At 43.9% G+C, this 13231-nt stretch overlaps 1 protein-coding gene across 5 annotated transcripts in view; it reads left to right on the plus strand.

Moving 5' to 3' along the window:
• SRPK2 (SRSF protein kinase 2) overlaps positions 1 to 13231 on the plus strand; it is a 125500-nt gene that overhangs the window by 109798 nt on the left and 2471 nt on the right. For 2 of the 5 annotated variants that reach the window (XM_077783638.2, XM_085569049.1), the window contains 3 exons: positions 6624 to 6693; positions 7408 to 7500; positions 7930 to 8022. In XM_077783638.2, the coding sequence (XP_077639764.1) occupies positions 6624 to 6693; positions 7408 to 7500; positions 7930 to 8022 (256 nt within the window). The remainder of the gene's footprint in view (positions 1 to 6623; positions 6694 to 7407; positions 7501 to 7929; positions 8023 to 13231) is intronic. The other 3 variants (XM_077783639.2, XM_085569050.1, XM_077783640.2) reach the window with 2 other exon arrangements.

Consider the following 13231-nt stretch of genomic DNA (forward strand, 5'->3'; position numbering starts at 1 on the left):
TCCTTGTTGTACCTAGATATTGTTCAGAAAATGCCCTTCTAGGTTATCTTGCTCTTGTTTCATATTTAATTCACTCTGTTCCATGTTTACTATGTTTTCAAAGGAATTGTCTTCTGGAGCAGGTGGTGTTTATTTTCAGCCAAAATACAGCTCAGATACCCTGTTAGCCTTGATGTCCAGGGCTCCTAAAGGAGAGCAGAGGCAACTTTGCTTGTACAAGTCCTGAGTCATTAAGGGCATTTTAGGAAGCAGTACTGTGCAAAATGAGTGGTCCAGCAGTATCTCCATTACTTTTTCCTTGGTAAATTTCCCTCCATCCATACTTTACCTAATGTGACAGCCCCAAGCACACATGAGCAGTGCTTAGCTTGCAAAGTAGAAGATTTTCTTCATGTATTTTGTGGCCACTACTGTGTCAGATACTGTAGCTCACATCTCTATTTAAAAAATGGCAAAAAAAGCCTTTCTTGGAACTTAGTGTCCATAGGGCTTCTGTGTCAGAGATTTATGTGTATATAAAACAAATCTTTATGTGTCCGGGATTATATGAAGGATGACTTGGAATGCTTGGTAACAGGATTCACCTGGGGTCTTAACTTGGTCTTGTGCTTTATAGATCTCCATTTGAGCCTAAGGTTTTCAATGCCTTTTGCTTGATAATGAAATAATTTTGCTCACTGAGGGTAGCACTGACCATGAGTAGACCAGCTACTGGTTCTTGTGTTGGCTTGTATTTATGGCATAAAGTGTGTTAAGCACAGAAGATTGTGTTTTATCTCAGCAGCAGTAGAATGTCTTTTTCTATCATACCGTTTGCCTGTCCATTTTACACTGTCTTTAATAATAAGGATGAAGATGAGGTTTTTAAACAAGACCTCTGATAAGCAGGCCCTGAGCATGCAAAGCATCTGTGTTCCTGTGTGCACAGCAACTTCCAGAAATATCCCCATATGAATCTTCTGGAACATGGTGCTGTCATTTGCTGGACAGGCATAACTTTGGTTAAATTGTACAGTGCCCTTTTATTTTTATTTTAACATTGTGGCCTGTTTAAGTGGAATACTCAGCTGTTCTCATGGAGAGCTAGACACTGGGAATCTCTCCACATTTACTAAATTCTAGAAGATGTTTCCTTCCTGTACTGAGCTCTAATTAAATTCTACCAGCAGGGAGGTGCATCTCTCATTTTCACCCAAAAAAGGGAATAGATTTGGAGGCAGCAGTACCTTTGACAGGATTGAAAACATACTTGATGATTTAGTTATATCAGTTTGAATTTCCACATTAACAGTATTGAGCGGGTTGCCTTCTTTAGAGCAGAAACTGAACAGACTCTCAATGATTTAGCATTTCCTAAATCCCAGAAAACATGGAACACAGTACTCCACTGCTGCTGCCAAGAAATCCTGGCAAGATAAGAGAGTTAGTCCTGGCAGACGGCATCCTTTTGTATTGCTTCTGGAAATGACTGTAAGCACCACGATTCCACTGCTTTTCCTTGTTCCAGTCTCCTTGGATTGGAGACAGAAAAAGCACCTGAAGTGATTAATCTCATCATCTGACTTGTGTTCATTACCTTTGGTTTGAGCTGTAGGGAGGATGTGACTGTGTCAGAGGCTAGGACATGAACAAGGCTTCTAAAGTTTTTAACACTTTTCTGAGGTGTCTTTTGTGGAGAGTTGTGATTCCTGCAAAATCCTCTCTTTGCAATAAGACCTAGCATACAGATGACAGCTATAGATCAGCAGGAAGTCAGAGAAGGTGAAAATTGTATTTGGTATTTTATCTACCCAAAGAGAATACAGATGATGAAAGAAAACACTACGAGGTGTGATGGAAAGGAGACAGACGAAGAGCTTTCAAAACAAGAGACATGCTACTACAAGGCAAGCAAGTTCACAGCAGTGGGGCTTATTCATGGGCATTTCTGTTCATGTGAGAAAACTCAGAGGAACAGAATGGAGAATGAACAGGACATTGTAAGTGATGTTAAAATTCAACCTACATGTAAGTGCTTGTAGGTGCAGGCTTGTGCCCCCAGTTTGCTTCTTTGTATGCTGTTCTCTCTTTGGAGTGGAGCAGTACCTGTCCTTAACTACTCTTCCACTGCTGTAAGCAGGGAAAAAATGATCCTATCTCCATGGGATCATGAGTATCATCATGTCAGTATGTGTGAGTGGCACATACCAAAGGTGTGATGACAAGCCTCAGTCTGCACAGAAGTGGTATTTTGAGGAAAGATTGAAAATCAAAAATGTGGTTTTGAGGGGAGAAAAAGCTGAAGTTGCTATGCACGTATTTTTCAGTAGGCAGATACAGTACAGAATGCTGTTATTACTCGCTGTACACCCTTTTTGAAGGTGGTGGGTGGACAACCTGAAACACTCAAAAGAAAATGATTTCCCAGAGGAGCTGACTTTCCAAAATAAGCACTCAGTATGCATGATTCCAAGATCAGAGGGCAGCAGATAAAATAACCCTGTTTCCTTTCCAAGCATCCCATGCAAGTTTCTTGTTTTGTATATTTGGCCTTTCTTACCAAGCACTAACCCTGCAAAATGCCTTTCATACTCTTCCCATTGCCTGGCTCTTCAGAGGGAGATGTCATTGGGAGAACAAACTGTCAGCTGGTGTGTGTATCTCAGAAAGCTTTCTGATCTTCTTTCCATGCTTCCACTGACCTGTGGAACAGTGTTCTTAAAACCAAGCCTGTTTTTAAAGCAGTTACAGTCTTCGCATTCACATCTCTTCATTTCATCTGGGCCAGAGAACTCTGGCCAAGAGCTGCATCTCATCTGTCAAAATAATAATTCTGGCCTATAGCTTGTTGTTCTTTTTCAGCTGGAGCTTCATTTCAGGGAGACTGATGCAGTCCAAGAGAATTGTTCTTACAGTCCTCTCCCAGAGCTTTCCCTAGGCATGCATCCATTTTTCAATCACCAGACTGAGTACACAGCTGTCACACAGTGAAAGTGTAGCTATTTCCAATTGTGTGTTTAGATATGGGTCCATTATGTAGCAATGCCACCAGTTCTGCACTGTGCTAGGTTCACATACAATCGTGTGACAGGAAAGAAATAGAGCCTCTTCAGAGGCTATAAAACAGCAGTGTAACCATTTATATGAAAGGTTCACCATCTGCAGATGGAGAAAAGCAGTCTAGACTGGTTTTCTATGAGAACCTTAGGAAAGTGGTAAGTAGAAATTGCCAGAGCAGTTAGTAATGATGGATGGTTGCCTTGGTCTTCTGTGCCATATGTTGAGTGTGCTATATCTAATTTTTTATCTCCACATAATAGATGAAATGCTGACTTATCTTGAGGTAAATGTCAACATTGAGTAAAAAAATAATGGTATTTTAAAGTTGGAGCTTCTGTCAAGAAGCTTGTTATCAGAAATTATTGCTTTCAAAGGGAAAGTAAGTAAATATGGTTAGTCTGTATTTGTAGCATAATGGAAATTAATGACAAATTTAGGTTTAAAGTGATCTCTGGTATCTACCTCCTCCTTGAACAAGGGTTGTTGTCAAAGGTAGATGAGGTCACTCAGAGCCATGTGCAGCTGGGGGTATGTACCTCAGGATGTACCTGTAAGAATGGTATTTCCTCAGCCTTTCTGAGCAGCTTGTCTCAGTACTCAGGCAGTCTCACCAAATAATTTTTTTTCCCTCATGTTTGATTGGAATTTCCCATCTTGCTGCCTGTGTAGTCCTTTCACTGGGGAGAGTGTATCTTGCTCTTCTCCACTTTTGCCTTCAGGCAGTGGAGTGCAGCAGTTAAATCCCTTCTCCCCTTTTCCCACCTGAGCAAACCCAGCCCCGCCAGCCTCCCCTCCTGCATCCTCTGCTCAGCCCTGTTAAGCCTCAGGTCCTCCCTGACCTTTCCCCACTGTGACAGGGCCACTCTCACACTGGTGCCCCAGACTGGTCACAGCTGGGCAGACCAGACTATGGTCACTGTGCTGCCCTTGGGGTCTTGGTCTCCTTGTGTCATCCCAGAGTGTCAGTGACCTCCCTTTTGAGGTCTGGGGGCTGTGTGTGCCTACAGGTGGGTGTAAAGTGTGGGTAAATGCTGAGAATGCCCAGGAAGTCCAGAGCAGCAGTGGTTCCACAGCCAGAGCTGTGGCTCTCAGTGTGCAGCAGCAGAGATCTTTGGCAGCACCCACTCTGGAACAGCACGGGCTCTCCATGCACAACGCCTTGGGACAGTAGTTTAAAGAGCAGAAAAACTCTGGTACAATCCAGAGATGTGATTGTCCTTCTTACAGCTATTTATGTGTTTATTAATGTGTCTCTAGTGCTGATTCTTTATGATAAAAACCTTCATCTGGGTTTTATTCTTTTTTATACAAGGACAAATTAATTTCATTTATCTTGCACTGTGTAACCAATTTGTTCTGAAAATAGTTGGGAACATACTGCCAGGTTGCCACAGAGAGACATTGTCTTCCATGGATGCTAAGAACCATCATTACAAACACTTACCACAGCACCTGCCTCTGGGCTGTCCTTGTGTGAATCTGAGTCAGAAGTGGTTTTGTTCTTAGAGTCCTTTAGGGAGAGTCAGAAACTCAAGTGTGCAAAGTGCTGCACCCCAGCCCATCCTGGGTATGGAGTCAGAGCTGTACAAAAAAGAAAAGAGAAGCAACATCATCATTTTCAAAAGCTGTAGTTTTTGTTCAGTGAGAGGGTGGTAAACAAAAAAAATCCCAAATCTGTGGGAATTTTCAGCTCTTGTGATACACAAACTGATCTGAAATTCAGAGTATCACAGCAGTATGCTTACTTCTTGTGCTTCGCTATAAAGAGTTTTCAGTTTTTCAGTTTAATTTTTTTAGTCCTACACAGACATATCGAGCTATTAATACTTTATTTTTGGGACAGAAACTATATTCTTGTGTAGTCTACCCTTGTGGCTAAATGCAGCTACATTTCTGTTCTTCTCCAGGGATCTGCGTGTAATAGCAGAGAGTTTTTCAGTGTCCTCGGGAGTCAGCCCCATTGTTGTGTGCTCTCCTGGGAAAGCTGGTCCAGCTTTTCCTATGAATTAATATATTGCCATGAGATACAGAGAGGACAATTGGGTTTTCTTTGTTTCATTTCAGGAGAACAACAATGTTCTCTGTGGTGTGTTTAGAGATCTCTCTCAAAGATCACTTGTGTCTGCATTAAATATTTATTTCAGTTTAGAAACTTGGTATTTTATGAAGTTCTTCAGATTTTTTTCAGCTGTAAAATGAATACTGTCAATCCTGAGCTAAGAGAGGAATAAGAAAAGTAGTGAATGACTGTTTATTAGTGATAGTAACTTCAGAAGTTAAAGGCCTGTTCATAGGATCAGCAGAAATGTCAACAAGGCGTGTTCTTGTTTTCTTGGCTGCTGCGTGTGATTGCAGTGAGGTATGTTGGCTGTAGCCCACTTGGATGACACTGCAGTTCGCAGCTTGAAGAAGCCAAGTGCTCATAACTAGGCTAAATTTACAGGTGATTTAACAACTCCAGATTATAAATTGGAACAGAGAAGTATCTATTTTCAGGACACAAGTATTTTGTAGTAAATGTTCTAATGGAGTGGAATCCCATCTTAGAATTGCGCTAGGAAGCTCTGTGCTAGGAAGCTCTGCTTCATTTTTGGAATGCTTTTCTGGATCCGATGTTTTCCCATGTCTTGGCCATGGAAAATAATTTGATGTTTAAACCACCTGGAAGGAATTAGATTCCTGTGGCTGCTTGGGCAATTGGTAAGCCAGAGCTGAAAGAGAATAGTTTAACAAATTAGACCAGGTGAATCCATGTCTGGAAACAAGTAGGGGCTCTCGTAGGTGCTTCAGAGCTTTGCAGCTTTTCACATTTGTTACACCCATAAAGAGCGAGTCAGTTTTGCCCTCACCTAACACAGGGTTAGCATCCCATGGAAACATTGCCTGCCCTGAGGGGATTTGATGTCCCGGGTGTCTGTTCTGGATTCCCCATCAGTAGCTATCTCACCGTTTGCTCCCATCATTGAAGTATTTTAAAAAACTCTTTCAGATTCAGAGTCATCAAAAAAGCTAATTCAAGTGATTAGTTAGAATCATAAATGGATTTTATTTGTGATTCAGACTTGTTTAGTTCAGCCTCCAGCATGCAATCTGACAGGTAAATACCCTTCAGATACATGTCTTATGACATGTTTAGAGATACCTGATGTGTTCAGAAATCCTTGACACAGCCACCACACTGCCCCGGGAGCGTGAGGCCGTGTTTAGGGCTGGCTCAGTGCAGCGCGCCCGACCCTCGGGAGCCGCCGCCTCGGAGCGCGGCACGCAGGGAGGGGCTGCACTCAGCCTGTGTGATTGCCTTCCTTCATCCCGCCTGGGTGGGCAGCACTGCCTGGGGGGCACGCTCCAGCCCCTCACAGGGCTGGAACGGGGCTGGAACGGGGCTGGGCACGGCTCTCCCAGAGCGCGGCCGGTGCTGCTGCTGCGCCGCAGGAGTGATGGCCCCAGGTAAGTGGCTGCTCCCCATGGCCTCGAGCTTTGAGCGTGAATTCCCTCTGGCTCCTGAGATAGTTGTGATGCTGTGCTGACATCTTACGATAGAAGTGTTACTTCTGGTACCCATGCCTGTGTCTGTTACGTTGTAGGCGTTTGAGCTGGCGACTGGAGATTACCTGTTTGAGCCACACTCTGGTGAAGACTATTCCAGGGATGAAGGTATGACTCTTTTGAGGTATTGTAAGAGTTTCTTCATATTTTCATGCACCTTCTTTTAAATTTCCAGTGAGCTTACAGTGGGGTTTAAATTTTATATTTGAGTAGAACTGTTCATACATTGTTTTCAGAATATAAATATAATTCTTTTTCTTTTTAGTTTTAAGTTCCACCACTAGCAGTGGGTGGGCAAAAACTGCCTTCTGCAGGTATTCATCTACTTAACAACTGCCTGAAGGAATTAAACTGCCCTTCTTGTAAGATTGCATATGTGTGGAAACCTGATTGAAAATAACAACATTTTAGTTTAGAAAAGAAACATAAAATTTGAACTTTATTCTATTATTCTCTTTACAAGAGTGACACTGGAATAATGTTTACATTGTGTATTTTTATTTGTATTAGGCAATTACTAATGATTTTTTTAAAGTCAGAGTTAACTCCTGCTTCCATCTGTATACCTGTCCATTTTCATGCTTGTTTGCTTGTAAATGCTCTTTGCAGTGGTAATATGGGCATCATTCATTGTTCCTAAATGCTACTAATGATGCCAGAGCTCTGCTGATCCTGGAAACCTCTGCATGGATTTGCTGCAGACATTGTTGATTTGAAACTATTTCTGATTTTTTACTAATTCCAGTTTCTTTCCTCTTCTTTTTTATCCCATCCTTTCCCTGCCCCTTCCACTCCCGTATCCTTTTTTTCTCTCCCTCATAGACCACATAGCACACATCATAGAGCTGCTAGGCAATATCCCAAGGCACTTTGCTCTATCTGGAAAATATTCTCGGGAATTCTTCAATCGCAGAGGTAGTACCTCTTCTTTTTGAAAGGTGCCGTGATGCAGACAGAAGTGGAATTGCTCTTGCTGGTTGTATTATGTCCCAGCGAGGAGCATTTCCTGAAATCACACAGCAAAATTTTCATTTTGAAAAGCAAAATTCCCAGGAATCTCTGACAATTTTTTTTACCCAGATGTTCTGAAAAGTAACCATTGGTACATTTTCAATTACATGGCAAGACTTGCTTGTGGCAGCTGACACTCAAACATTGTTTTGAGAAGGAAGTTTTGCTGTAAGCATCTTTCCAAAGTAGCCACTGAGCAAGCAGTGTGCACGTGTGTTTTTTACCAGGATCAATCTATTTCTGTCTGTACCGGGCCAGTGTTAGTGTGTGCATGCAATGTACTGATTAAACTGTTGTATGTTTCTGTTTTGCTGGCAATGTTCTCCAATGCAGACCACATAGCATTGATCATTGAACTGCTGGGAAAAATCCCTCGAAAATACGCTATGTTGGGGAAATATTCCAAGGAGTTTTTCACCAAAAAAGGTAACGGTATTTATGCAACACTAATTTAAAGCATAATACTATCCAAAAGGAGAATATGTTCATTTATGGGTACTGAAGAAATAGATCCGGTTAAATGGAGAGCACTTACTAAAGAAGAACTGTGATGTAAACTTGGCTTTCTGGGAAAAGCCCCAATTTGCGGTGTTCATTTCAGAATTTCATTTAAAAGTCATTTGGGGATGTACTCAGCAAAGTGTGGATGTTAAAAGTGTCCGTGTGAGTCTGTTGTCTAATGTTCCTGTAAGTGTGAGGACTCAAGTGATGCATAGCTTGTAACGTGGTGAAAAATCATCTGCCAGCAGCTTTGGATCCTAGCTAGTGGTCCAGCAGGTGCTGCTGGTAAGGAATGACAGAGGCAGGAAGGGAATAGCTGGGCAGTGGACTCTGAGCTGAGCGTGGCTGCTGTCACACCCAGGGAGCAGGCAGAGAGGGCAGATGGGTGTGTGCCAGGCACTTTGCTGCTGGCCAGAGCTGGGGATTGTCCTGCCCGTGGCTGCCCAGCAGCTGCAGCGAGGTGTCGGTGTCTGGGGGCTGTGAGGCCAAACACAATCAGTGATTCAGCCTCCCATGCCTCCCATCCTGCTCTGTGCTGGACATTGCTGCTGCAGCAGGGACTCCCTGTGCCTCGTGTCCTTGAGGAGGCTGCTGATGGCGTGGCAGCGCCCAGAAGGGCAGCACTGATGATCTAGGAGGGAGCAGCTGCCCTTTGGGGGAGGCTGAAATGCCTGGGGCTTTTGAGTGTAGAGTAAGGTTTAGGTCATCAGGAAGTCAGTGGATAAGCTGAAGACAGAGCTGCTGTTTGCCAGCACTCACTGTGTAAGAGCTGGGGGAAAGGCAATGGAATTGGCAGAGGATGGCTTTGAAACAAGTGCTTCCCTGCAGGGCAGGCAGTGGGCTTCAGGAGCTGGCTGCCTCAACAGGCAGAGAGAGGGCCTGTATCAGCAGGCTTCAAACAGTCTCCTGATACCTGAGATGTACAAACTCGAGGCCCAGAGGTCTGGAAATGTATAAAGCAGTAAGAGGGCTGGGCATGAGATACCCTGCAGCACCTCCAGACACGGATTGCAGCTGCTGGAGTGTATCTCACATTTCTAGTTTTCACCTTACAGCAGACAGGTTGGCATTTTCTGATGCTGTGATAGAACTGTAAAATGACCTAGCAGTTACTCAGTAACTGTAGTGTTGGCAGTGCACGGGAGGGGACAGTTTGTAAAATTCCCATGATGTGGAGGGTCTCTGGTGCTTCCATGAGCATCTTCAACTGCAGAGTGTCACTGTTGTCCTCTAGGGCCTGAACCTCAGTGACATTCCTCAGAGGCACTGGGGGTGCCTCTTACACCCTCAGGATGGGATTTAAGGTAGGATTAAAGGCTTGGTTCACCAACCACACAACATATAACTGCAAGTTTGCTGTGGAAGATTAAGTAGACTTGGATTCCACCTGTTTCTGCTTAAACCAGAGAATCTCAAGTGCCAGACAAAGCAGCCAAGCTGCTTTTTCAGATCATACCAGTCATTCTGCTGTTGCAGGCTGGGGAAGTTGAAATGCTTTGTGGAACAAAACTGGAGGTGCCAAGGGTCCTGCTTACTTGAGCATCTCTTTTTTGCATCAGGCACCCTTTTGCTTTTTCCTGGCCACCCTGGTACTGCCAGCCTCTGGTGTCCCCAGCTGGGATTTGTGTGTGGTGGGCTGCAGGGTGTGAGAGGTAGGCTTCAGAGTTGGCCAGCAAGCTGCTGCATTTTGTACTCATCTGCTTGTGGCTTGAGCACTGGAGATCAGAAGGCTTGTGGAACAGACTTGGGAGAATTTCTCACTGTGGTCTAAGGGTGGGCTTAGATATCTTGCTGCTGAGCTCCTGTTTCAAAAACATCAGTCTTGGGTGAAAATCAGTTTAAGTTTTGCTCCTGTCCATGAGCAAGTTTGACCTCAGGGAGATGCTTTAAACATTTGAGTTGTGCTGAAGTCCCAGGCACAAAAATGAAGATGCTAGTAACTTAAAGAGTTTAGAGGATCAAGTCCTTGCTCAGTAATTGCCTGAAGCAGTTTTAGACTTTCAAATAGGACGATGCATTTAAAAGAGGAAAAGCATTTGTAAAATACTTCTTATACTATAACACAAATGCTCACATATTTTTATAGGGTCTTATCTTGATTGAGACCAGTAATAACTCCCAGGAATCCTTTTCTTTAATGTCTTCATGGAAGCTGTATTGACTGTAAAAATTATTAGTATGTTTTGGCATTAAAACATAAAATCCTTTTATTATTCCTAGACCATGGTCCCTTTTATTTTTCTTCTGGTATTTGCTAGTCCTGTTTCCTTGTGAGCTAAACCTGTGCTGGCTTTGTCCTGTGGGAGCTGAACAATGAGAGGCACTCATTGTTATGTCCTGGGAGGGAGGGAGGGCTCCCTCTACACTCCTCGCTTCCACCCACTGCACCACAGTCCTTGAATTAGTTCTTGGGATCATGTCATAGATCTGTAGCAGTAGCATATTATATCCCATTGCTGCTTCCCCAGTTCTTTACATCATCCATGTCTTACTGTTCAATAATCCATTCTCCTCTTGCCTGGTGACACATCTTAAATTTGTCTTTGACAGATTTTATGGACTAGCCCTGGGTTTTTTTTTTGTATTACAGTCAGCAGAGACAGCTTTAAATAGCATTTTTCCCCCCCTGGTCCTTCATAATTTTTTTTAGTAATTTCCTTCTGGCTTAACGTTTTTCAGAGGGATCATTGCTGCCTCTGCTTTGGCAACAGGAGTTTCACAGCTCTGACAGCTCTGTTGTCCTCTGCAGATTATCTCCTGTGTGCTTCACTATCAAAAATCTAAATAAAGAGCTTCTCTGAGGAAGTTCTCAGTATTATATTTTTAGCATTTCTTTGAAAATTCATGCTAATGCCCTGAATACAGATGGTGTCAGACTGGTGGGGCTTGTACATTTTAAATTTCTCCCTTAAATATAGGTACAGCCTTGTTCTCTTCCAGCTACATGGTACAAACATCTTGAACTAGGTGAAAATATGTGTTGGCAGAGACCTCCATTTCCTGTGCTATTCTCATGCTTTAGATGGAAATGTAAAGGACTTACATGAAAATTGGACTTTTTGTCCACTTGAGCAGTGTTAATTGTCTTTTATTTACCCTGTTTTGTTTCTGTAGTTAGCATCATGATCCTTACTGAAAACTGAAGCATTAAGTATGGCCCCCCACACAGATACTTTTTACTGTATCCTATCTTCTTAAGTGCTTTTTACAGTCTTCACAGAATTTCTTGTGGAAAACTTCAGCCATAGTGCTAAAATAGTTTGTTCCTTAGCAGAAAAACTGCTGAGTATTGTGCTGGCCCTAGCATGGGCATTCACAAAACGAGGAGTACTCAAACAGCAAGGACTCTCCTTCCACAGTGCTGGCCCCAGGAGCCTCGTTGTGCAGTCTTCCCTTATCAGATCTGAGGAAGGAAAGATGCTGGGAATGACAAAACGTGAGTGCAAAGGGAAGACAGTGCTGGATGGGAGCACACACCCACCCTCCCTCAGAGCTAAGCCTTATTTGGTTATACATGATTACAGCAGCCCTTGCAATGAATGCTGGGAGCTGGACAAACCATAGACATTATTTTTTTTCTAGTAATTTTTTGCTTGCAGTCAGTAACAAGTCACTTTTCTATCAGTTTTTGGCAGTAATTTGAGTTAATGCATTCCTGTTACATAATTTAGTACCTGTTCTTGTAAGCAGTCGCCAATATACTCTTTTGGAAACCTTGCAAAAGGTAAGATTTTCAGCAGCTAAACTTCAGGGAGGCACAAAGATTTGAAGGACTGGAAATGAAATGAACTGGAAATGAATATGCTGCTCCAAGGTGTGCTGTCCTTGCTGTTACGTGGGGCAGCTGTGGGCCAAAGCAGAGCTTTTCTGTGTCTGTGGGTACTGCTGGGACCTGTTTGCACTGTGAGTGCTCACACACAACCAGGAGGTGGCCTCTGCTGGCGTCCCTCACTGTGGGCAGCACACCTCAAGTTCTGTTTCCTCTTCTGCAGCTTGTGAGTGATGATTGTTTGCACCCTTGCTCTTGTGGGGACTTTGTGACACAGCTGGAGAGCTGCTTTTTCAAGCACTGCACTCTGTGAGGACCTACTGCTGAGGGCTGAGGCAGCAGAAGCAGAGCCTGCTGAGCCTTTGAGGCTTTTGATCCAGTGCATTGAGATGTTGACCCCTGGGGCAGTCGGACGGACAGGAGTTACTTCTGTAGCCACAGGGATGTGCAGAAACTCTGGCCTGTGAGCTGATGCCAGATGGCATTTTATGGGCAGTAGGTTACAGCCAGGGACAAGCATCACACACTGACAAACCACTTGGCTTACAAGTAGTGTGTCCTGGATGCCTCCATCCCAGGTGGTGAAGTGAGCTTATGAAGCCTGTTCAGCCTGCAGTATTGGGTGAGACCCCATCACTCTGCTCAGCACAGAAACACCACAGGGGTCTCTCACGTGCTTTTGCAGTGTGCAGTGGAGACTGTCTGACTTATACATATGTTCAAGGAGAATAGAAATTTGGCAGAAAAAACTGCCCTTGTGTTTCAGCTGGTCCCCAGAGATCAGAGGGGGCTGGGTGTGGCAGGGCTGAATTACTGATTGGAACAGATCAGGCACTCTTAAGTCTGGTCACATTCAGTAACAACTCTCATACACAGATTCATGGCTAGTGTATTGTGTTGAAGCAAGAGGCTGTAGATTGATTAGATTGTTGGTGATAATGCACTGAATCTACAAAATGTAAGTGCACTGCATACAGGTGTTCCTGGCTGTGGTCTGACACAGAAAGCAGATGTTATCAGAGATGTCCCTGCTTTGGGGAGGAGAGTGGAGCAAGCCTGTTGACTTGTCTGTGGGGTCCTGTTCTCATCCTCTCCAAGGAGGATGTCCCATGTCAGATTTATGCTTTTGGGAGAAGCAGAGGTGAGATTGTAGTGAAATTCCCTGTTGCTGCTGTCAGGAATGGTGAGGGGATAGCCACTCCACATGTAAATGAGGGATATTGAGAGCTTGGGTTGCAATGGCTGTGTGGTACAAGGTGACACCCCAGTATCACTCCCTCCTGACGGCAGCAGTGAGGGTCATTTGGCCTGACAGCTGCTCGTCCCTCTGGTGCCCACAGTAATCCCTTCACCACGTACCTCATG

Source organism: Lonchura striata, chromosome 1A (assembly GCF_050655825.1).
Source record: "Lonchura striata isolate lonStrDom1 chromosome 1A, ASM5065582v1, whole genome shotgun sequence".
In the NCBI taxonomy this organism is placed as follows: domain Eukaryota; kingdom Metazoa; phylum Chordata; class Aves; order Passeriformes; family Estrildidae; genus Lonchura; species Lonchura striata.